Genomic DNA, 25,260 nt, shown 5'->3' with positions numbered 1-25,260 from the left:
GTTTTATTAAAGATTCGGAGAGCCACACACATAATGAATGCGCATTTCCGCTCATTAACCGTACAGTTCCCAGAATTTTTAACACATCAGGTTATTTTAAGGTATTATTTTTATATTTTAGTACAATCACTAGCGCTAATTATGGAAACGATTCAAATCACTTAACATTTTAATTGTATATTAATATTTTTGTATGATAAATGTACATGAAGATATTCAAACATTGACACCTCGTGTCTGCCTCGACTGTTATACTTTAGAACAGCGTAGGTAGATAGGTGAAATGGTGAAGTACCGCTCTGGCACTCCACAAGTAACACTAAAGCGCCATTTTGATACCATTTTGAGAGCTTCAACGGAGATATCTATAGCCAGAGCTATATAGAGCTGTTGATGTAATGAAGAAGATTGATGGGATTTTGGTTGGCGCACTGCCCTAAGCTGTCGAAGAAAGGAGTAGCCAGTGACCTTAATTGTCTAGCCGCCAATACGCGGGCTTTTACACAGAAAGTGCTCAAAAGTCTCCTTCTCTGAAAGCTCCCTACGGCTTCCGCAATGGGGGTTAAATGGTAAACCTACTTCTTCCGCGTGTGTGCCGTTCGTCCAATAACTGGTAAACACAGCTACGAGTTTGGAAATTGAATGGCGTGGAGTCCCCTTGACTTTCTTAGTCTTCCTTCTAGGGTAGTGGGGTTTCAAAATGGTACACGAAGAAATGAACCTCTATCTATTCTGCTTTTTAATTTATCACTAGGATATATCTTTGTACAAGGGAGCGCAAAATTAATCACCACATTGAAAGAATTATAATATTTGCAAATGGCATCGTACGTCGATCACTTTTGACACTTGTGAACAACTATATATAATATATATAGTTGTTCACAAGTGTCAAAAGTGATATATATTATATATACTACTATATTGTCGTTGAATTGCCAATTTTTTCACTTCTTTTTGAGTTCTTAATAAATAATCTTTTTTTTTTTACATTCAAAGCATTACATAAATTTTTTTCTTTATAGTACTTTAAAAATACATAATAATGCACCAAAATAAATTTGCATACACAATTTTAATATCCATAACATTAATTCTATTTAAATTATTTTCTCTTTACAGAATTTTTAAAATTTTTAAATTTTCAAACTCCAAAGAATTTAGGCTGTTTGGAATTTGGTTCGCATTTTTCCTATAATTTTTACTATAAAACTATTATAATCCGGAATTTAGAATCTCTCCCAGTAAGTTTATCAAATTTGGTTTATATAAATCAAAAGGTCTGTGAAGAAATTTTTTGCATAAATGTAATAATCTTGTTAGGGAATAGAGTCGCTTGCTCGCCGTACATTCGGCGAATTGAGTAATCGGCCCGCCAAATTTTTGTATCCAAAATATTATGTATTCTATCTACACTGCGAATACAGTTGTGTGCAAAATAATAACACTCACATGTACATAGGTGATATTTTGATTGAAAAAAAAACGATATATAAACAAAGTGGTGGAAATTAATTATCTAATTTTATTTTTCAAAAACGTTTTTACTAAAATAAAAGATCTTAAGTAATGAAAATTTTATTTTGATCCTTTTGCACTTCATTGCTTGTCGGTTTGTATACCGCAGCTGTCTGGTTCACAAGTGTCAAGTATAAAATGATTGAGGTACGACGCCATTTGCAAAATTATAGAATTTCGGGTAGGGTGCTTAATTTTGCGCCACTTTGTATTAAAAAAAATGTAATTTCTGTTTGAATTCCACTTTATTTAAATATGTTTCAATTAATTAACTAAATATTCATTATTTGCCTTTCAAATAAATAAAAATGTGTGTAAGGAAAAAAATTCCAAAAACTTTAAAAACATCTTATGAGCACATTTATGAGTTTTTTTTTCAAACAAGCTTTTTTCAAAATTTGATTAGGTTATATACTTATGCACATACATACCATTGCCACCTTGTGCAAAATTATCACCCTTTGGAAAATCATTTTTTGTTTTTGTGGTAAAAATGTTATTCACAAATAAAATTTTGTGCCACCTTGTGTAATTGCTACATTTGTACGTTATCAATTTTTTCCAAATATTATATTTACATAATACCAATAAAACAAAAATAAATGTAATCTAAATGAAAATTCTTCAAATTCAAAGAAACGAAGTCACATTTTGTATTTTAATAAGCATTTTAAATCACTTGGAGCATGTCTAATAATATATCTCATTTTCACCCACCCAACTCTTCCTAAGGCCTTCTAAGCATTGGCAATTTGCTTGCCAAATGAATGATTAATGAGTAAATAATTAGCTAAGTATTTCTGACTGTATTTTTTTTTCTTGGTGAAATGATAAATACCGCAAATAGCTAATCTAAGCAATAAACTAATTAAACTGAATTTATGTACAAACCTACAAAACACACATCTGCACGCATTTATATATATACATTCATACATACATACATACGTACATATACACTTTATTTTTATATATAGATCCATAAATATTTCGCAAATATTTGTGGTAGGTGGCGCATGTCTGTACGAGTATGTCGCGCGCGTTCTTTCATATAAATTTTGCCATCCATAAAATTTGTTAAAAAAAACTTTGCAAATAATTTTCAGCGCTAAACCAGTTAAATCTGTGATGCGGTGATACTATTTTTGGAGTAGTCTTCTTGGTTATTATCAATACATACATATATATGTACATGTGCCAAAATTTGTTCTATCTTTCTAGTAGCTTACCCTAATCTTTTGCGATAATCAAAGTGTGAGAGCAGTTAAAAAACTCGCTTCTTCAATGTGTGTACGGGCACTTGCTTAAATAGAAGCGAGCGCATGCAAATGTGCATATATAGATATGCCAAAAATTACAAAAAAAAAAAATAATCAAATATTTTAAAAATATTAACGCTTTCAATTTTGTGGTATATTTTGCATTAGAAATGCTGCGTCTTTAAAACCTAAGTATGTAGCCTTCCTAAAATAGGATTCCTTTTCACTTTGATATTAATTTTTTCTTACTTTTCTAGACTTTATCACTATTATTATTATTTTTTTTATATTTATCGAATAAGTAAGTCGGCCTGCTTGATATACATTGCTTACAACATTTTTCAATTATTATTCTTTTGTCATCCATCTACGTCTTCATTTTCTATCTCTATCTCTACCGTATTGAAAAAATGCAACAAGATGAACAGCAGACGAATGTAACTGACGATTAACGACGGCCTCCAGATGCAATTACCATAACTGTAAAGTCGCACACTGACTAAGGCTTTCGATAGCTTTTACACCTCTTTAAAAAAAAAAATATCTATCTTTATCTTTAGGGCCTTCAGTACACTAAAAAGTGAAAGAATTCAAATAGCTCATCATCAACAACAAATTTTATTAATTTAAATTTTTTTATAAACGGGAAATTAAAAGTCGATGTACGCACATATGATTCCACTTAACTCGGCTAGATTCTCGGCTATGGGAAAATACATAGTAACGAAAGGGCTAACAATTTAGCTAAAGTCGAAACCTCTTTTCCCGAATTTTAAACAGAAGAATTGCTCATGGCCTGAATGTACGGATAGGAAAGAAAGCTGAAACCATATGGAGACAATGCGGATCTGCAAAATTGCAAAGCATATTTGGCTCAACCATAAGTACAATAAATCTTCGTGGGAAAGGAAGAGATATACTTAGCCACAACTAGGGGCTATTGGCCTCTTAGTTAACATGTGGCAAACTCATCGCTATCGTAGTTTTACGTTCGAAAAATGTATGGAAACAGTTCTTTACTCGGCTGCTTCTAAATGCGCTATCTAAGGAATCTCTCTAAGTGCCTAATGATTAGCACAAACAGATTCTTCGGCAAGTTTTTTAAAGATAAGAGCGGATGGTAACAGGAATCAGCAGAAATTAGTTCTACGATTCATTAATTATGTGGGTCTTGGGCCAAGTGCCAAGGTGACACTGTCATCAACCAACCAAGCAAGCTCGTAAAAATATTTATTTATTTCCATGTTATTGTTATATAATTCATTTGAGTTTTCCATGTTTATTGCACGTTATCTTATCGACGTTGTGAATCAATGCCAGGCTGAGTAGGTACTTTTTGCATCAATGAAAACCACAAGTGCGCAAAAAGTTGAACTCAAGTGACAAAAGTCATTTTCTAAAAATAAAAAAAATGACTTCCTTCTATTATTTCTCGATTTTCCCAATTATGGAGGGACATTTCCCACTTTTTATTGTAATTTCGCTAAGTAAGACGGGAAGCTCGCAAAAAGTTGTAATTTATTACCCCGATATTCACCTTTGATATGTCTTAGTGTCAGGTGCGCCAGCCCTCCATTGCACTTTGTGTATGTTATCTATTGAAGCATTTTACTATCTTGCACACTAAGACTTTATATGTTTATGTTATTAGTTTTCTTCCCTACTTAACTCTGATTTATTTGATTTGAAATGTTAGTGGTGATTTTTTAGCTGACGAGTGGCGTACGTATATGGTCAGTGGCCAGTCATGTGATATATTTCAATTGATTGACAGCTTTGACATTTGGAACTTACGTGAGAAAACTCGACAGTTATCGACAGTTCGGAATTTAATTATTTATATATGATCGTAAAGAAGAATATTTGTGTATTGAGATAGATTCAAAATGAAAATAAAAAAGGGCAATAATATAATAATAATAATAATAAAATAATAAAAGATATCGCCACGAGATGCCGATATTACGGCCCATCACACATTTGGTTCGGCAAGATAACGATTAACCTAGCATACCATCTTTGTTTCACGAAAGGTGTGCTGCGTCTGATTGAGCTTCAGATATTTTGGGAGCATTTGGAGCAGCAGTTGTGCAGCGATATAAATCACTGGTCAATTTAGACCGCTGGCTTAAAGAGAGAGAGCCTCTTTCCAGACGTGGAGGAGCAATGGACAAGTGTCTTCGACTGTGAGATGCTCACTATATCCAAATTCAAAAGCAAAAGTTTTAGTCATCCAACTTCAGCCTGACTCAGTTGAAAAATGGCTTAAATTTTGCAGTAGGCAACAGCTTGAGACTTAAGTTAGGCAGAAAATTGTGCACAAAAATATTATCCACCAGGCAAGGGCCTCAAATTAAAGTAAACAATCCCTGATTGAGATAAAACTGGAGGTCAGAGGAGTTATTTACTATAAATACTTCTATGAGCTTCGATCGCACGATCACGCATGGAAAAAAAGGTGCCGTGGCAGTCAAGCAGCAGACGCCAGCTCACCTGTGTTCATGGTGGTCTCATTGCACTTATTTTCGAATTCATCTATTTTTGTGACTTTAAAGTGGGGATGTTCCTGTAAAACTCTATATTAAGTTAATTCTGATAGTCATTTAACGGCGGTCGCCGTGGCAGAATGGGTTTGTGCGTGACTACCATTCGGTGGTGACTACTATGGACACGAATTACAAGAACGATAGAAAAGGTTTTTTCTAATAGCGGTCGCTCCTCGGCAGACGATGGCTAACCTATAGTACTATGAAAAAGCTCTTCATGAACAAGTCGTCTGCCGTTCAAAGGCGGCATAAGACTGAGAGTCCCTCCATTTTTGGAACAACATCCGAATGCACATTACAAATTGGATGTCACTGTCAACTATATCATATATGTACTATTATATTATACAGTAAGTATGTATTGTATATTGATTTATGTTTTGTATTTTATTTGCATACAAGTTTCTTTACTTCTTAAAAACCACTCTTTACAAACATAAATTAATTCAAACGCATTTCTACGACTAGATTTGCATACTAGAAGTACTAAACGTTCAATCTGGAAACGCACGAGACCGGATGGTATGTAGTCCCATGCAGGTGCATATAAACATCTAAACATAGAAATGCAGGCACATACCCTACAGAGAAATCATGAAATCGTGAAATAAATGACTGGTTTAGAACTTATACGATTTCGTCCATTGCGAACCACTACGATAGGCTTGTTGGGAGAAGCGACCACTGAGAGTGTGATAGTGAAAAAGAGTGTGATAGTAAATAAATTGGATTAGAGATTTAAGGAACTTATTCAGTAAATCTCATGATGTCATCTGGCGAATAGATAACATACAATCAGAAAGCTGGAGGAAGTTGCAAAATTGCTTTTAACAAACCACAGTCAGGCAAGGATGAATGTGCATATACGACAAGCCTTATTTGCTGGTAGGATATGTAAGAAATTAGGCTTGTTAAAAGGTGTGGTTAATGAGGGCTATGAGGGGCATGAGGTGACATGATAATTTTATATAACAACAGATTTCACAAAGAAAATAAAACTTGCTCAATGTGTAATTTAGGGGAGCTTGAAAACATAGCACACTTTCACATTATTGAGAGGATATAGAAAATTCTTTTTCGGAAAATTTACCTTAAACGATTCACATTGTTCACAACTGTTTGTGATTCCCAATGGGGAAATTATCATTGGGATAAACTTTTGCGTTGTCTGACATCGACAAGTGAAATATTGGACTTAGGAGTCATTTTTGATGCAAAGTTCACTTTTACTAGACATTATTAATTATATAATTTCGAAACTTATGCCACATTAGCATTTGTATGGTGTAAGATTAGAGAAAAAGGCTTAATACTGTTATGCTCTATATATCTCTTGCTCTCATACTATTCTAGATGCCTACTTATCAGTTTGAAAGCTCTGCAATCTTTCGTGTTTGATATAATTCAAGATGTTGTGCATTGCCCCTCCCTTCTGGAGCGAATCTATCTTAGTATCTCATTTAGAGCGCTTCGTAATTTAGATTTTTTCCTTATTGGCGGTATAAGAACTCTGTGTGCAAGGAATGCATTCGACATGAGAGCTCTGATCGAATTCAATACTATTTACAAATCTATTGGGATTGAGTTTGCTTCTTCTAAATACTTTTTCATTAAACTTTTTAATTATGCCTATAAATAATTTGATTTAGTATGTTTTGTTATATTTTTATAAATAAATAACAAATAAGAGACATTAAAGAATAAATAAAGTATAGAAAATATCGTTTGTGTTTGTTTTGAATCGAACCAAAGCCACCTGAAGTACGCTAATGCTTTACTCTTTCGACTATTGCGAGAATTTGTTGATGTAGGTTTCTTCAATCGAATTTGGTACTAGTTCCGAACTATCGAAATATGAATACAGCGAGAAATGATTGCATGTATAACATAGAGGAATGCACTTATATAAAAGAGAAGAGGCATGGATCAGATAATAAAATGTTTGTAGGGACAGCCAGGGTACCGTAAAGGTAATGAAAAGCGCTCGTACCCACTCAAAAATGCTTGTTTCATTACTTTCATTTCATATTTTAAAAGGTATTTTCAAGTGTTTTACTTTTAGGAAATTTTGCATGGAACAATAATCAAATGTGATGTAAGATGCCTATTTTTTTACCCTGTGTCGGCCATCTTGAGTCACTTAATAAATCCTTGATGCCCTCTTGGAAAAGCTACTTTTTATTTTAAAGCAAATACTAAAGAACAAGTGGTCAAAACATAAAAAGGCAACTTTTGCGAAAAATGATAGTAGGTAATACTGTTTTTGTTGTGCCACAATAAGTGGGCAAAAGAGGGTGTTAGGTGTGTTCAATCCCGAAAGACGAAATGAAAATAATGATTGGGTGAAACTATGAGGTACTTCGTTGACACCAGGAGGAAAAGTTTGCGTGTATCACTTTTTGGCAACGGATTTCGAGATCGAGCCAGATTGGAAGAGGGCGAAGTATTGAAGTGATGCTCTTCCGAATCCTATTGACATTTTGCATTTCTGGAAAGAGCACGAGATGGAACTGTTGACTTTTCTACGCAAACTGAGAAAGTCCTCTTTTTATTTAAAAAGTGTACTTTTATTTAATCGTACTTTTATTCAGATCATCTACTGACTGTCGTTTGTTTCACTTGGAAAAAGAATTGACCCATCTGAAACAACGACTTGTGAAACTGCATAAATTTGAATCCAACATCAGTCAATTACTTTCTGAGGGGCAGATTAAAAAGATGGAAGACCCAACCAAAACAATTCACCGCGCTTGGGACGATAAAGCAAGGCCAATATCCAAAATTCGTAGATGGATTAACAATTATTATATGGTTACATCATTTAAATTTTGTGCTCTCTGCCTATGCTTTTATTGCACACATCGCATGTAGACTTTCTGGGTCATTCGAGAATTTCCTTATAAAGCTCTTCTTGAAACAAATTTTCCATCAAGAAATAACAAAATCATGAACCAACAAACTCTTCATTTCTAAAGCGAAGACAAAATGTGGCTAAAAAGATCGAAGATTTCGTTAGTGCTAATTACACTGGTTCACAAATTTTAATTTTTTTGGCGTTCTACATGCCACTAACCATTCAATTTTTATGCGGAATCATTCGCTGATGGCGCAAGTCGAGTTATTTTGTTTTTTGCAGGGATAAACTTTTGAGATATTTCCAATTTACCATTACTCGGTAAAAAAAAAAAACAAAGTGATTCCACTTAATCCCGTGTATCTTACAAACCAGTTGAAAAATCATTTAAACGAATTAAAGCAAATGAAAGATAATGAAATTCTCGCCTGCTCAGTACTAGCGAAATTCTCTACATGGTACATGCAAAGGTATATGCGGAGTTTCAGTAGACGGATATTAGCGAAAATTTCATGCGCAGCTGCACAAATCAACTCAACCGATGAGAAGCCAAATAGATAAATTTAAATAAAATGGCAACTCATAAGTGATTATAAAATTATCTACGTACGAAAAAAATAAAAAAAAAACAAATGCACGTTCAGGCGAATAAATTCTTGCCACAACCACTTGGCACACCAACGAGTAGACATTAATTACCAATAAATATTAACTTATAAGCTTTTGAGTATAAACGATTAGGACGCGAATGTAAGTTTTTCTTGTTGTATTTGTGTGCGAATAATTAAAATGCAAAACGACATCAATCGGTTGCATGCCGTTGACAGGCCGAACGTGCCATTTACATTGAGGCGTCAGAAATGAATTTCGTGGCTGAAATCACGCCACACACGAAACTTAATAAACAAACAAAACAAAAAAAAAAAACAAATAATAAATGTTCATTTGCTCATAGAACACCTCTACACACGTGCGATTTTTTGAGTCACTTTTGATGAGCACAAAAGAAGGAAATGTTCGACACGTACTACGGAAGTTATGGCCTTTGAAAAGCGTTAAGGACTTTGAGCTTTGCGCTGAGCGCATATATACATTTCTTTTAAGTTTTGTTTATTTAGTTTTTTAAGAACGTAGTTTCTTTATTGCCTTGCCCAGGCTGTCATGTTTTGTGGTCGTAAATTAGTGGATGCCCTGTGTGCTGCTTTGTTTCGTTTGTCGTGCTTTCTTTTATTTTAGTGCCTTTGTTTTTTGCTGATAGGGACCCACGGAGTTGATTGGTTTGTTCTTATGCTTTCTTCACTGCTGATATGAATCATCAAACAGAAGTGCTGCTCCGGCATACACATAATTTTTGCTCTCTTTTTTGCACAGGACAAAAAAATATTCAAATTCACTGCAGCATCAAAATATTTTGTTTGATTTTTTTCAAACTGTGGTGGTACTACGGATACTCTAAATTTCTTAGTGGCCCAAACCAGTTCCATCTTAGGTTTATCCAGAGAGCTGGATGAGCTTTAGATGAGGTACTGTGATGAGTAGAGCGCACAAATGGCCGTGAGGGCGAAGTGCAAATCTCCTTTTAATTCATTCGTATAACAAAATTCTTGATTCATTATTAATTTTATACAAATCTGGCAGCATTATTTAGAGCTAAATTTAATTACTTTTAGGTTCACAATTAGGTTTACCAAGGTATATGGTCACTTATAAAAATAGTCCATTGGATTCATTGGATTGTCCGGTTCTTAAAAAAGCGCTATTTCATTCAATGCGCAATGGACTATAATCGAAAAACTTTTGCTAATCCATAAGCAGGTTTAAATGTTATGTTCTTTGCACTTTCGTTTTACCGATTGCTTGGGAATTGCTTGCTTTCCATTTTGGATTAAATGGTGTTTTTACTCAAATATGGACACACTCTTATTATTCATATTACTCAAATTATATTGTCATTAAAGTTATTATTTACTGGGGTTATACTTTGCACTTACATGAACTCTGGCCATGAAAAGTTAATACCATTAAATATTGTATAATATTTGAAGTAATAACAACAACTTTTTTTTGCGATCTTCATTGCCTTGGTAATTGCCATAATATAAGAGTAATTTCCACAAAGTGACATCTGTGGAAATGGCCTGAGCAAATGCCACTTGGAACGAGTTGATTGAACTTGCTCTGCGATATTTTCTACGACCAACAGCGCCTTCCGCCTTTCGAGGAAAGCATAAGAAATGGAAATCGTTCCATTTTTTTGTTTATTGTGGCAAATTATTTTACCATTTTATGCTGAACGAATATCAAATAATTGGTGCGAAAATTTAAAGTGTTAAAAATTAGCAGCACTTCAGAAAGCTTTCCGTGTGAAATCTTTATGTGTTAATTTTTTTAATAAATTTTCTTACCAACTGGTGTTAATTCAAAAAATTTCCACTTAAGCCTATTAAATGATATACCAGCGGAAACTTACAATAAATACAATAAATATTTAGCTACTTCTAATGCAATTTTTTTTTTAATTTTTTTTAAGATTTATACACACAAATAATGTACAAAAAGGTTTTGGAAGTGATTACTAAAAAAATTACGTATTTATACATTACTTTGCAGTTTGTCGCATGAGAATTTACTGCTTATTACTGGGAGCAAGGAGCATTGTATTTTTTTTTATAAAGATGGGGCTTTCAGCTATTCAGTTCTTTTAAATTTTCTTGCGTTCATACGCAAGAGGTTCTAAGACAGCCTAATGGCTATCTCAAGATACGCGAGAGTCAAAGCTATTCGTGGGTTAGTGGGTTGCCAATAAAATGTTGAATGTTAATGATTTCGCAAGCCGATGTTCTAAAAAAATAAAAAAGTATCGTTTCTGCTTTAGAAAAATTCAACATTGGACACACGCGAATGTGTCCAAAGGTTGTATAAAAAAAAGTAACAGTTTGTGGGCATTTGTGTGCGCAAAAAATTCTTAATATTGTAAAATAAGTTACGAGCAAAAATGTATTACCGACCTTCACAGTGGCTTCACTCTAACACAATAACATCAAGCATTGTCGCCATGATGAGTCCCCTTGAGTTGTAAGAAAATGTGACAAAAGTCGATACCAGTAGAGTCACAATATGTGGCAACAAGTAGCGGGAATTGGCCAATAAAATACAAGATATTTATTTTCCATTCAAATCTATACAAGAAAAACGGCTATCTTAAAGTGGTAATTTGAGTTTTGGAAAGAAAAAGATACTCAGAGTCTAGGATGATAGATTACCAGGTTTTGTATTTAGCTATGGTGAAAAAGAAAATTGTGAGGGGAACTTTGGCGCCACACCACTTTTGTATTCGGCAGCCGAATTCTGCACAATCGTCCAATCAGTAGTTGCTCAGACGGCAATGAAGTGCCATTGGTTAATTTTTTTCGTATATCACTAACACAATCTTAATCTTAATTTTTTCGTAAATAAACCGCTTAGTGACCACAAGTGACGTCAGCCTATCAGTCGATTCTGTCAAATCCGCTCAGAGCCGAGTTACGGTCTACAGAGAACGTTAAATATAGAGAAGTCTCAATGACTGAAAAGGCAGCACTTTTCAGGGGTACTCGTTTTGCGCGCGAGGTACACCACAGCCACATTTTTCACCAAAGTTAACAGTAAGCGGCTGAATTCTGTAAATTTAGCAGCAGTCGATAAGGATTTGTTGGTGATTAGAAGCATAGAATGTTAGGTAGCTTTTTGATATGACCTATATATTTGAATTTTCCAAATCATCCAAAATTATATACATACACATAGTAGAAAAAGTCTGCGTTCACCTATGCAAATATTCTTTGCATTAGAAAAAGTTCAAAACAATAAATATTTCAGAAATTTTTTTTAATGAGTTTTATTAAGTTCACTTAAACGTAACTATCACACATATTTCGCTACCAATAACAAAATCAAATTTAAAATGAGATCACATAAAATTAAAAAGGCCATTCAAACTAAACGGAAAAAGTTTGCGTTCACTTCAATAATAATAAAATAAAAGGCTTAAGATCATAGAAATGTTTTAAAATTAATAGCTAGTTGGATATCCCCGGCTTTTTATGACTTGTAGGAGGCGTCTTTTCATTGATCCAACTAGGTTGGCTGTTATTTCTGGACTTATGGGTTCCCATTCCTCTTTAAGCGCGTTCTTAAGCATTTCCTTGCTAGTTATTGTACGCTCTCGTATTTTTTTTTTCTAGAATGTCCCATAAGTGCTCAATGGGGTTAAGGTCAGGTGATTGTGGGGGTGTGCGAAGTTGTTTTGGAACATTATACAACAACCACAACCTAACAATCCCTGCTGTGTGTTTCGGGTCGTTGTCCTGTTGGAAAACAAATCTTTCACCGAGTCCCAGTTTGATTGTACTTTCTCACAAATTCGTTTTTAAAATATCGAGATAATCATGTCTGTTCATTATCGACTCAAAAAACTGCATATTTCCAACGCCCGAACTAGCCATACACCCCCATATCATGGCACCTCCTCCCCCATGCTTTACCGTAGGTACCAGATTTTGCTTTCCAAGTGCCGTTCCGTTTTTCCTCCAAATAATTTTACGACTTTTTATCCCGAAAATGCAAAACTTGCCCTCATCTGAAAAAATCACACTATTCCAAAACTCAGGTGGCTTGTTTACGTATTCCTTGGCGAAAGCCATCCGCTTAAGTCGATTTACTCGCGATATGAAGGGTTTTTTTCGGGCCACTCTGCCGTGAAATCCGATTCTTTTTCGAATTTTTCTTACTGTATCTGGATGTACTTTCTTTTGGTATTTTACTTATATGTCTTTTGAAATTCGGCTTGCTGTTAGTCGTGGATTAGAATTCACAAGAATAGTTATGTTGCGTTCTTCTCTTTCCGTCAGTTTTTTTGGACGCCCAGAACGAGGCTTAGACTCCAAACAATTCGTTTGCTTGAAGTTGTTTATCACTCTTTGGACCGAGGAGTATTGCCTCCCAGCAATTTTCGCGATTTCCCGATAGCTCATACTATTTTGCCACAAGCTTACAATGATTTTCCTTTCACCAATATCTATTTCTTTTCGCCTTTGGTCCATAGTAACAAAAAATGTATTTCTAATATCAATTTTTCCCTCTTTAGATTTGTTCTTAACCGCGTCAACTACATGAATGATTTAAAATTTAATTTAACGTAATTGCCATGCAAATAATCGTCACTATTCGAAATGAACGCACACTTTTTCTGCTTAGCCTATTTAAGTAACTGTACTACAATCCCGTTATCTGAACATGACGCAGCTCAAACTCCAAAAAATGTTGTTCATAACCTCTATGAATAATTTTCTTTGAAATAAGTGAAAAGAAATAACTGAGAGTTTTAAGATAAACACGTTAAATTATTTTAATACTTTATAACAGTGGGTAAACGCAGACTTTTTCTACCATGTGTATGTTATGTCTGTCTGTCTGGTGTTTGTAAAACTTTGTTGAATTCCCTTCAACTGAATCAAAATGTATATGCTGTGTGTATACATATATGCTCACCAGCCACAGCTCAAAATAAAACGGTACAACTTCTCAAGAAATCCAGCGCGCATTCAAAGGCGCAGCGCACAATCATAGGCACAGCATTGTATGCACAGTACCCTTGACATCAGAGAACGTAAATTCATAGAGAAGGCGCAGTCCCGGCCCGTTCCTCCTAACAAAATACGGGTAGGAAAATGAAATCAGCACAAGTTAACAGTAGGAAATTAATTAATATGGCTGCCGGAGAGAAATGAGAGGGAGAGAGTGATACGCTAATGTAAAAAAATGTAGTTTACATTAGCTTACATTTGCTTGCGTATAGAACAGAGTTGTTCATTTGATATGTCCATATGATTTGTATGCATGTTTACAGATTTGTTCTTTTTGGTTTTTTTATGAAAATTGCGCGCAATTGTATGTATGATTGCTTATATACATATATTAGCAAAGGACATATGTATATTAGCTTTACATATATGAAAATTGCGCCAAATATTGGAAAAAATGTATGATTGCATTAGATTTGATTTTGATTGGATAAATGTATATATGTACATATATGAAAATTGCGCCAAATTAATGAAAAGCTCTCATGATTGCTTGTAACCAATTGAACTTTGGTTTCAATTCTAATTCGAAAAGAAATGCATGTATGCATGCATGTTTATATACATATTATATATTAGCATAGCATATGTATTAGGTTATGAAAATTGCGCGAAATTGTATGTATGCATGTTTATATACTTATATTAGCATAGGACATACCTATGTATGTAATTAAGTTATGAAAATTGCGCGAAATATTATGTATGCATGTTTATATACGTATATTAGCAAAGGACATATGTATATTAGCTTTACATATATGAAAATTGCGCCAAATATCGGAAAAAATGTATGATTGCATTAGATTTGATTTTGATTGGATAAATGTATATATGTACATATATGAAAACTGCGCCAAATTAATGAAAAGCTCTTATGAATGCTTGTAACCAATTGAACTTTGGTTTGAATTTTAATTCGAAAAGAAAGTCAATTGGAAGTGCACGTGCGCGGTGAAGCAAACATTTTTAAATTGTTAATAAGTAATAATTAAAAGAAAAATATGCCTAAAGCTTCGAAATGTCGTGTTCGCGAGTGTTATAGTGAACAAAATGTTCGTTCGTTTGCATTTCCCAAAAATCGGGAATTATTAAATTTGTGGAAGGAGAATTTGAGGATCTCACCCTCAATGCAAATGCCAATGCATAATTCATTTGTATGCATTAAGCATTTTGAGGAGGATGCCGTGGGACCAAAATATCTTAAGAATGGAGCGGTTCCAACTTTAAACTTGGGTAAGTAAATTAATTTATTATTATGTCTCCATATATGTATGTACAATGAAGAAAAAATAAAAATTGAACTATATGTCCACTAAAGCATATTCTTTTATGCGTGACGATCTAGGTTTTTGTTTACCACACAAATCATCTCTTTTGCGTTGGCGCCCCATCAGGTATGTTGTTCCAGGTTTCGATGCCAATGTCGTTAACAATTTAAGCAAAATTGCTAGCAAAATGTCCGGCACAGAACGCATATGCATTTTATTATTTGATGAAATGAGCATCAAGCCAGATCTTACTTATAATAAAAGTAGGGATATAATTGATGGGTTTGTGGACCATGGGGAAGGCCAACGTCAAAGCAGAATAGGGAACAAATGTAGTGTTTTTATGGTTAAAGGGTTGTGCTCTAAGTGGAAGTATGTATTTTCCTACTATATTTCCAAAAATGGTTTTAATGGTACAGAGTTACATCAAATTGTGATGAGTAACATTTCCGCAATTACGAAAATTGGACTGAATATAAAAGTTATGATTTGCGATCAAGGGCCCGCGAATATAACTTTATTTAATCAATTGAAGATTTCTGAAATTAACACCTTTTTCATGCACGAAAACAATAAAATTTTTTGTATGTTTGACTATTGCCATCTCATAAAGTCCATCCGTAATGTATTTATGAAATATGATATTCCAACCGCTCATGGCACTGCAAGCTTTAAGGTCATTAGGAAGTTATTTGATATTGATCAAAAGAATTCCAATTTTAAAATTTGCCAAAAATTGACGGAGGCTCATATTTATCCAAGCATTTTCGAAAAAATGAGCGTTTCACGCGCAACACAAGTATTGAGCAATTCGGTAGCGTCAGGTATTGACATGATGTGTAGTCAAAATTTATTTGGTAATGACGAAAACTTGATAAATTTTGCCAAGCCCACGCAGATATTTGTTAAAGAAATGAACGATCTTTTTGATGAACTCGATGCAAAGCATTTCCAGTCAACAAATCCATTAAGGTCTCCCCTGAAGCGGGATGATAGAGGCAAAGTTAAAAGACTATTAAGTTACTTCGAGTTCTTTAGTCCAATGTCTACAATGCGTGCATATTCCACTATTAAATGTATCCAAGGTTTTCGTACTACCATAAAATCGATGCTGGAATTGTGCGAGGAACTTTTTCAACAGCATCAAAATTTAAAATTTATTTTCCTTGGAAAGTTAAACCAAGATTGTCTAGAAAATTTCTTTTATCGGGTCCGAGCTAGTCAGGGTATTAATACTCATCCCACAGCACACGAAGTACAGTATATAGTAGCGCGATTGATATCTATGAAAATTTTACGACAGCGGTTCGAAAACAAAGGCAATAATTGCGAAGATGATGATGATATTAATTTAGACTGGAATTTAGGGACTGAGGATCATCATCTGGAGGAAGAAGTAGGAGAACCGCTAAATGAGCAACTCGTTTTAGAAAATATAGAGGTAGGAGACGAGAATTTTGCCGAAGAACAAAATATAGCTGAGGTACAGGTGCAGCGTTATTACACTGGCTATGGTATTTACCAAAAATTACTGTGTAAGCTAAAATGCGACAAATGCGCCCACATTATGATGAAAACACAAGGAGACTTAAAATTGCATTCCGAAGCCCTGATAAGGTCTACAAATTTCACGGATGACACCGATTTGAGACTGGTGAATCCTGAAGACAGGGTATTCGAAGTGTGTCGCCTTCAGATGATGTGGTACCGTCAGCTTTTTGCAAAATATGCTCACGTAGGTAATATTCGCAATCTAATGTTGCCGGTTATAAAACAAAAAACCGAAGAAGTATTTCCCCATTGGTTCGCACTATCTGGCGAATGTCAGGATCATCGCATCAAGCTACTCGATTTTTTGATATATGTACTTCTATTCAAAAATGCGAAATGGCTTTTACGGCAAGAAAATACCCAAGTCAGGTGTCAGAAGCGGAACGATAAACTAAAAAAGTTGTCGTACGTTGTAGGTCAGGGTCCAACAAGGTGAGTTGCGCAGGTCCTTAGGGTAAGTAAAACCAGCGTTTATTTATTGTTTATTCTTATATGTATTCATTTATATTTATTTTTCCTATTTTCCAGATTTTTTTATTTTTCAGGGTTTTCTGCATCTTTCAGATTTTTCTCTATCTTTCAGGTTTTCCTTTTATCTTCTTTTTCAGGTAGCACCTGAGCCTAGATTTTGAAACCACTACAATTTTCACTTAATCACGATGGATTGAGAGTAGTGTTTTAAAAATCAGGTAAATCGCATTGACTTAATCGATGTCAATATCGAAGTCGTGTGAGAAATTGTTATAGTATGAGAACAATTTCGTAATTCGTGCTTTCACAATTTTATATAATTTTTGTTTTCATTTCAGGAAATGTAAATACCTATTATTTATAGTATATATAATAGTATAATATATATACATACATATACATATAAGAGTACTTAAATTACTTGTGAATAAAAATAAAAAATTAAAATTAAAAAAACTAGTATTTCATTTTCTTAAGGATAATAATATTTATTTGGTAAGAAGAACTTAAATGACCATATACCAATAATTTAATTCGACAGGATTTCCTTACAAAATCAATATATTCGTTCAGCTAAATCAAATGAACATCTGCATATGAAAAATCGTTCATATGGACGTGCAAAAGCAAACACGCATACACATAAATACATGCCTACAAACTTCCATAGACATACATACATATGAGGTTGCGAGCACTTGCGACAGAAATCAAGAAATCCAGCGCGCATTCATAGGCGCAGCGCACATTCATTGGCACAGCATTGTACATATACACATATGTATTTACATACATATATTGATGCATACATATATACGGAGCCGCGGCCACTCGACTTGACAAAAATTCAAGATTTACCAAATATTGGCAAATAATTCAACGCGAAATATTCCAATATTGACTATTTTCGAATGGTCGTGAAAATTGGCATATGGACGGCTCGTTTTATGAATGAAAGTACTTTGCTCGTAGAAATATGAGCTCGAACTTATCAATGAATTTGTTTTTGTTGTGCTTTTTAATATTTGAAACTGTTCAGCGCCGTCGCGGCTAAATAATCATGGCCGCAGCAGCTACTCCTAGGAATGCATTTTGTTCTTGTAGTCGCTAGGCTTAGAATTTTAGTTTTGGAAGCATACACATGTAGAGGCATAAAGTAAGTATGTGCGGTTATATGTAGGTATATACGAATACTCATTGTTTTGCTTAGAATAGAAACCTTTACGTACATATGTACGTTGTCCCAACATATGTATTCATATGTATATGCATACATACATACATATGTATATGTACGCGAATACCGTTTAGATGAGTTTTTTTGCATATGTTAGGAATATGTTTGCATACGTTTGTCTATTTGCTTTTAAATTTTTATATGTAGATACATATGAGCTATGTTTTGAGGCAGGTCAAGATTTTTTTCTGCCCACATGAATATGGATGGTAGATGTTATATCTATTTAGTATATGAATATACATATATATGGATATAAAAATTTAAAAAGGACACATATTGTTGAATAATAACCTTTGATGCAAATGAATGGTTTACAAAGCCAATTTTTTATGTGGATATTTTGAAATTATTTTGATAATGCACTTAATATCAATACAATTAAGCTAATTAGATACTTAAAATTTCACATTCATGCATGCATATACTTAGAATTAATTTATTCATCTCACAAGAAATACATAGACATGCAAAATGCCTACGGGAAATAAGCATGAAAAAGAAATGTGATTTTTGCATACATACATACATACATATGTATATTAGAAATATGTTTGCATACGTTTGTCTATTTGCTTTGAATTCTTTATATGTAGATCTGTATGAGAGGTGTATGAGCTGGGTTTTGAGGCAAGTCATGTTTTTTTCTGCCCACATGAATATGGATGGTAGATGTTATATTAATTCAACACTTTGCTGAATAATAAACCTTGATGTAAATGAATGGTTTACAAAGTTATTTTTTGTGTTATGATATTTGAATAATTTTGATAATAGACCTAAATTCAATACAATTTAGTCAATGAGATACTTAAAATTTCATATTCGTGCATGCATATACTTAGAATTATTATTATTATTATTTATTAGAGAAATATGAAATATAACACTAACTGATAGAGCACTCTAGCTACTTAGGCCTACGGTGCTATTGCGTTACTTAGAATTAATTTATTCATCTCACAAGAAATAATCCATTTGCGCATGCAAAATGCCGACGGCAAATAAGCATGAAAGAAAAATGTACAAATCTGCTGTTATTTTCTTTTCCCTAACATCAAATCATGGCATATTACATTTCAATGCAAACGCTATATTTATTTCTGTTGACTACGCTCCGCTATGTTGACTACGCTCCGCTATGTTAACTCTCTTATGTTAATTTCCTACCCTCGTTTTGATGTGTTTTGACATTTAACCTGTCCATTCGTTCCTGCGCCTTCTCTATGAATTTACGTTCTCTGTTGACATGTTTACAGGCACCTTCAAATGCTCTGATTTCAGAGTAAGTTTCTAACTTTGCAGATATATGCATAGGTTTTGTGCACTTTTTATCAATTCAATTACATACGTAAAGTAATCTACTAATTAACTATTTGCCTACTATCAGTTAACATAAAATAATTGTTTCCAAATTTTCTCTTAGTATTAAAATGTTCGAATCAGACCTTTTTTTTAAGCTACTTGTTTTCTTCTGCAACTTACTGTATGCTCATGCGCGCACTTGACGCACAGCAGCTGCGGCTGTCGAGCATTTAGAAAGACATATTTACATACATATATTGATGCATACATATGTACGATGCCGCGGGCACTCGACTTGACAAAAATTCAAGATTTATCAAATATTGGCAAATAATTCTACGCGAAATATTCCAATATTGACTATTTTCGAATTGTCGAGAAAATTGACATATGGGCGGCTCGTTTTATGAATGAAAGTACTTGCTCTTAGAAGTAGGTATGAGCTCGAATTTATCAATGAATTTTTTGATGATGAGTTTTTGTTGTACAGTACAATAGTTGAAACTGTTCGGCGCCGCCGCGACTATTCAGTGCTATGGCAACTAGAATGATGGCCGCTACGCCTGCGTCTATGACTGCATTTTGTTCTTGTAGTCGCTAGGCATAGAATTTTAGCTTTGAATGACATACGCATTTTGAGGAATAAAGTGAGTGCCTTGTGTGTGCGGTTGTATGCACATGCATATGTGTATATTAATAAGCATTGTTTTGCTTGAATTCAATTCACATATGTATTTATATTTGCATATGCCATCTTCCTGTGTGCCTGGTAATGAAGCGTTTTGTATACAGAATTGTTTGATTTGTTTGAAGGGCCGTCGGCTATTCGTCAATTTGATTTCCTACAGAAACCAAAAACTGAGCAGAGCCAATGTACTTGTACATAATTCACTGTAATCAGCTCTGTTAAGAACTTCCCCGCCTTCGAGTTAAGCGAGGTGAAATAGTGTTCGCGGTTTCACTTCATTTTTGACAACTCACACTATTCGTAGCTCGTGAGAATTCTCTATATTTAACGTTCTCTGTGGACAGTTTTTGGACTCTGTAGGAAATCAAATTGACGAATAGCCGACGGCATTTTGCAAAGTATTTGCTTGTGCATTTTTATGTTCCCTTGATAAACGAAAATTTATTCAATTTGTATTTTCAGACAAAGGTGATGAAGAAAAAATGATTGAATATTTATTATATGCGCCAACATTTCAAATCAAAGTAACTTTAATATTTTGATTTAATTTAAAAAAATTCATTATAAAACGACGTCTCACATTTTGGTATGTGCGTTTTAGTAAATTTAAAACTAAACAAATTTGATGAAAATTTTTACTAATTTTTTGAGTCGAAATTAATTCATAGCATACAAGTGTTTTGGTATATCGACATATGTATTTACATTTGAATATGCATTTATTTGTTCCTTTGGCAAACCAAATCTTTTTCAATTTACATTTTATTACAGGGAATAATAATATACATACATTTGTATGTATGCATTTTGTAGATAGTATGAAACTTTAAAATAAATAAAGGAAAACTTCAATGAAACGTATTTGCATATATGGGACAACTAAGTTCAATTGCATCTTTATGAAATATGTATATGTTGCACGCATATGTGTGCACTGAAGCAACATGACCTACCTCACGAGCATCGCCTTATATTTCATGTAAATAACCTAATGATCAAATTCCTGCCTCACAAATGCTAAAACAAATTTCTTTTGAATACTCATGTACATATTTGTATGTGCGTATGTACACTTGGTGCCCATATCCCTTCAAACAAATCAAACAATTCTGTATACAAAACGCTTCATTACCAGGCACACAGGAAGATGGCATATACAAATATAAATACATATGTGAATTGAATTCAAGCAAAACAATGCTTATTAATACAGTAGGTTCTGTTTTTATGCGGCTTTTTTTTATGCGGTTTTGAAATAGTGCGGTTTTTTTTTAAATTACAAAATGCATGTCGACCTATCGGGAATTGTACATATAAGCAAGATTCTAAACCAGCTAAGCAAAAACTCATCACTAATTATAACAAAAATGCTAACCCTACAAGTATGGAACCGCCTGCAGTACCATCCAGATCAGACGTGTACATTTCCTCAAATGACGAAAGTGATTTTACGCCAAATCCTAAACGAATGCGCAACATGTGGGTATTGTCTGATTCTATTTCTGACGTAAATTTATTTTTCCATTCTGACGTTTCTTAAATAAAGATATAATTTTCAAAAATATAATATTTTGTTTGTCCGATTTTATTTAATTATTTCAGATTCATGCGGTCTATGGAACGTATCTATAGTAATAATATGGGACTAGTGCCCTTTTTTATGCGATTTTAGTACATTATTTCAGATTTATGCGGTTTTAGCACTTTTGAAACGTATCTATAGTTTTACTATAGAACTAGTAGCTTTTTTTATGCTGTTTTTTTTTTTATGCTGTTTCTTGCGGAACGTATCTACCGCATAAAAACAGAACCTACTGTATACACATATGCATGTGCATACAACCGCACACACAAGGCACTCACTTTATTCCTCAAAATGCGTATGTCGTTCAAAGCTAAAATTCTATGCCTAGCGACTACAAGAACAAAATGCAGTCATAGACGCAGGCGTAGCGGCCATCATTCTAGTTGCCATAGCACTGAATAGTCGCGGCGGCGCCGAACAGTTTCAACTATTGTACTGTACAACAAAAACTCATCATCAAAAAATTCATTGATAAATTCGAGCTCATACCTACTTCTAAGAGCAAGTACTTTCATTCATAAAACGAGCCGCCCATATGTCAATTTTCTCGACAATTCGAAAATAGTCAATATTGGAATATTTCGCGTAGAATTATTTGCCAATATTTGATAAATCTTGAATTTTTGTCAAGTCGAGTGCCCGCGGCATCGTACATATGTATGCATCAATATATGTATGTAAATATGTCTTTCTAAATGCTCGACAGCCGCAGCTGCTGTGCGTCAAGTGCGCGCATGAGCATACAGTAAGTTGCAGAAGAAAAGAAGTAGCTTAAAAAAAAGGTCTGATTCGAACATTTTAATACTAAGAGAAAATTTGGAAACAATTATTTTATGTTAACTGATAGTAGGCAAATAGTTAATTAGTAGATTACTTTACGTATGTAATTGAATTGATAAAAAGTGCACAAAACCTATGCATATATCTGCAAAGTTAGAAACTTACTCTGAAATCAGAGCATTTGAAGGTGCCTGTAAACATGTCAAGGGTACTGTGCATACAATGCTGTGCCTATGATTGTGCGCTGCGCCTTTGAATGCGCGCTGGATTTCTTGAGAAGTTGTACCGTTTTATTTTGAGCTGTGGCTGGTGAGCATATATGTATACACACAGCATATACATTTTGATTCAGTTGAAGGGAATTCAACAAAGTTTTACAGACACCAGACAGACAGACATAACATACATATGTATATAATTTTGGATGATTTGGAAAATTCAAATATATAGGCCATATCAAAAAGCTACCTAACATTCTATGCTTCTAATCACCAACAAATCCTTATCGACTGCTGCTAAATTTACAGAATTCAGTCGCTTACTGTTAACTTTGGTGAAAAATGTGGCTGTGGTGTATCTCGTGCGCAAAATGAGTACCCCTGAAAATTCCATACGTTCCTGTCATTGAGACTTCTCTATACATTAACGTTCTCTGCTGTGCAGGGCCAATATGCTAAAGGAGAAATCGCTGTAAAACATCTGTTAAAAGTTTCACCACACCCCGGCGGCGGTTAGACTTCATTTTTGACAATTCACACTATTCGTAGCTCGTGAGAATTCTCTATATTTAACGTTCTCTGCGGTCTATTAAAGAGCTCACCTTTGAAATCTTTTCACCATGATTCGGAGCAATATTAGGTCAATACCAGGGTTGGGCATTTTTGCACTACCACTAAATTGCACTACCACTGTCTATTCAGTCGTAGTTATAAAGCAAAATCCTTTATAACTGAAAAACTTTCAGTAATAGCGGAGAAAAAATTCATTATCACTAATATTAAAACATGATTTGTAACTAAATAAATTTGAATTTATATTTTACATATGTCCAATATAAATTATCAACTAGTTTGTTGATAAAAATGCTTCTTGGTGTAATTGAATAATGTCATTAAGCTAATCTAGCGAAATAAATCACGACTTCTTGGTGTCAACAGCAGACATAAAGTCTGCCAAGTCCAATTCTCAACAAATATTTGGCTCTGATGCAGATTGAAAGAAAACGTTAGGATATGCCATTTTTTATCTCTCTTTCAATATTTTGAAAATTGAAATTGAGCAATGCAAGAGTATTAAAGTTAAGTGTTTGTTAGTTGTGCAACTGAGCTTATGCTACTTAATTTGAGTTATTTCAGTTAGTTTTACTTTTGGTTTCGAGCCGCACATGTTTTTTTTTAATAAAATATTGCAAAGTGCTCAAAGTGTTTATATTTTGTAATAGACAAAAATTATTTGCTTTACTTATTTGTTTAACAAATTCGAGTTAATGCAAAATACACTGAGAAACTGAGTCCAGGAACAGTATTTTTTATTAATTGTATGAAATAGAAAGTTTCATTGATAGAAATACAAAATGGAATAAGGATAAAGTTATAAGTAAAATTACAAAGTGTTTCTATATAAATATTTATATGTAGGTATGTACCATTCGGAAGTGCAAAGGCAGAATCTTCGTGCATGAAACATCAAATGATAGAAAAAGTTTTTCCCAATACCAGTCGCTCCTCGACAGGCAATGGCAAAAGCTCCTGCCATGCAAAAGCTCCACGAAAAACAAAAACACATCTGACGTTCGGGGTTGGTTTAAAAAGGTAGGTCCCTTTATGTGTAATAAACAGTAAATAATAAATAGTAATAAAATTGTAATCGCTTCATATGCAAATATGATATACATACATACACTAGGTTGTTCAATATGTTTTGAGGCTCGATAAGAAAAACGCAATTTTATGGTTTGTTCCAACGAGATTCCAATTTATGAATTCCATTCCTGAAGCGAGAATCTGGAAGGGCTGCAAAATACGCTTCCGCAGCTCTTTTGACCTCATCATTTGATGAAAAAAGCTTCCCACGCATTAATTTTTAGATCTGGAAACAGATGGAAGTCGCTAGGAGCCAAATCTGGTGAATACGGTGGATGCTTCAACAATTTGATCTTTAATTCATGGATTTTAGCCATTGAGCTCCTGTCAAAAAGTTCTTGTGACATTCTTGTCAGGTGCATTGTCCTGATGAAAAAGCATTTTTTTCATTTGCAAACTGGGTATTTTTTAACGAATTTTTACCTTCAACTGATCCAAAAGGTTTGTTTTTTTATCAGCTTGCACAAAATCCACAAACAAACTTCCTTTGATTTAGGATCAAGGTGATAGTCCCAAGTCTCATCCATAGTGATGAATCGACGCACAAAATCTACTTAATCCTTTCAAAAACCTTCGAAATGTTGCTGAGAAAGTCGCATTCGAATGTGGTTTGTGTCATTGTTAGCGAATGTGGCACCCGTTGTGCACACAGTTTTCTGAAACCCAGTACTTCAGTCAAAATACGAGTATTTCTTACACTGCCCAATGAGAT

General features: G+C 34.0%; 2 protein-coding genes across 6 annotated transcripts in view; one reads left to right on the top strand and one right to left on the bottom strand.

The window, feature by feature from the left end:
• The window catches only part of LOC128861866 (uncharacterized), a 210,558-nt gene that overhangs the window by 19,138 nt on the left and 166,160 nt on the right, over positions 1-25,260 (bottom strand). The gene's annotated exons all lie outside the window — the stretch shown is intronic.
• LOC128861897 (uncharacterized) lies at positions 16,073-17,446 on the top strand. The gene is made up of 2 exons (XM_054100278.1): positions 16,073-17,074; positions 17,149-17,446. Exon 1 carries the CDS (start codon positions 16,112-16,114, stop codon positions 17,054-17,056), a length of 945 nt encoding a protein of 314 aa, XP_053956253.1. The 5' UTR covers positions 16,073-16,111; the 3' UTR covers positions 17,057-17,074; positions 17,149-17,446.

Source organism: Anastrepha ludens, chromosome 2, assembly GCF_028408465.1.
Source record: "Anastrepha ludens isolate Willacy chromosome 2, idAnaLude1.1, whole genome shotgun sequence".
Lineage (NCBI taxonomy): Eukaryota > Metazoa > Arthropoda > Insecta > Diptera > Tephritidae > Anastrepha > Anastrepha ludens.
Note: the sequence above shows the minus strand (reverse complement) of the source record. Positions and strands in the feature narration are given on the sequence as shown.

Bases quoted from the DNA above. Each gene is read 5' to 3' on its own strand.
- LOC128861897 (XM_054100278.1), top strand. From the start codon at position 16,112: ATGTCTACAATGCGTGCATATTCCACTATTAAATGTATCCAAGGTTTT.